At 38.6% G+C, this 1,112-nt stretch overlaps 1 protein-coding gene across 1 annotated transcript; it reads left to right on the forward strand.

The window, feature by feature from the left end:
* Nucleotides 1-61: 61 nt before the first annotated feature.
* LOC107578553 (mitogen-activated protein kinase kinase kinase MLK4-like) lies at nucleotides 62-1,106 on the forward strand (the record flags this gene model as incomplete). The annotated part of the gene is made up of 2 exons (XM_016264502.1): nucleotides 62-425; nucleotides 631-1,106. Coding segments are annotated over 2 exons (522 nt in total), but the record flags the coding sequence as incomplete, so codon positions are not given.
* Between the last annotated feature and the right edge of the window lie 6 nt (nucleotides 1,107-1,112).

The following is a 1,112-nucleotide window of genomic DNA, read 5'->3' on the forward strand; positions in this document are numbered from 1 at the left end:
TCCCTAGGCAGTGGTTCAGTATATCAAAAAACTTGGCCATAGTTTTTGTCATAATTTCAAGGAATTAAGTCAAGTCGAAAAGGAAATTCTATCATTATTCCCCACCATTACGTCATGTTTGGATAAACGGTTTATAGATTCTTCATCAAATGTACTTGATCACGAATGTTCTTCACACCAACAGGAGCTCCGTTCACGTGAAGAGGAGCTGACGCGAGCAGCCCTTCAGCAGAAGTCTCATGAAGAGCTGTTGAAGAGGAGGGAACAGCAGCTGGCTGAGCGGGAAATTAATGTGCTTGAGCGTGAGCTCAACATCCTCATATTCCAACTCAACAAGGACAAGCCCAATGTTAAGAAACGAAAGGGCAAGTTCAAACGCAGCCGCCTCAAGCTCAAAGATGGCAACCGCATCAGCTTACCCTCAGGTTAGAGCTGTATGAATTTGTAGTGTAGCATGAATATTACATTAATGTCTCTCAATAAATTGTTTATCATGACTGTTTACAGATTTTCTCTTGTAGTATTAGGGTTGTGAAGGACGTTTATGTGAGAAGTGTTATTGTGGCTGAAGTAGAAATGTTTAAAGTAATTTAAATACTACTAAGGGATAACCTTATTTGTGTTCAACAGATTTTCAGCATAAAATCACAGTTCAGGCCTCTCCGACTATGGACAAGAGAAGAAGCCTCAACAGCACCAACTCCAGCCCTCCCAGCAGCCCTACACTGATCCCTCGCCTCAGAGCCATTCAGTGTAAGTACCTACTGTTTTACACGTTGATATTTTAGTTTACCACAGTTTTTCAATTTCTTTTGAGATTTTGGGATAAAAAAAACAAACATATTGCTGTTTGCAAGTAGGTTTAGATATTAAACATTTTAAAGGGAAGTTCCATAATTTATCTTCCTACAAGAAACTGAAAAAGAAACTGAAATTCAAACAAACATTATTGTCGTAAGCTAATAAAAGGATTGGCCCATATCCCTTTAGCCCATTTCAATACAGTAAAAATAAATCATGTACTAAAGACAGTCACACTAATCAATTCAGTTGTGAGCAACTTAGTCTGACATTGCCAGTCTGAATCCTATGTCTGTCACACATTTGTAACA

The sequence above is a fragment of the Sinocyclocheilus grahami genome, unplaced genomic scaffold, assembly GCF_001515645.1.
Source record: "Sinocyclocheilus grahami isolate Dianchi unplaced genomic scaffold, SAMN03320097.WGS_v1.1 scaffold10847.1, whole genome shotgun sequence".
NCBI classification, from domain to species: Eukaryota; Metazoa; Chordata; class Actinopteri; order Cypriniformes; family Cyprinidae; genus Sinocyclocheilus; species Sinocyclocheilus grahami.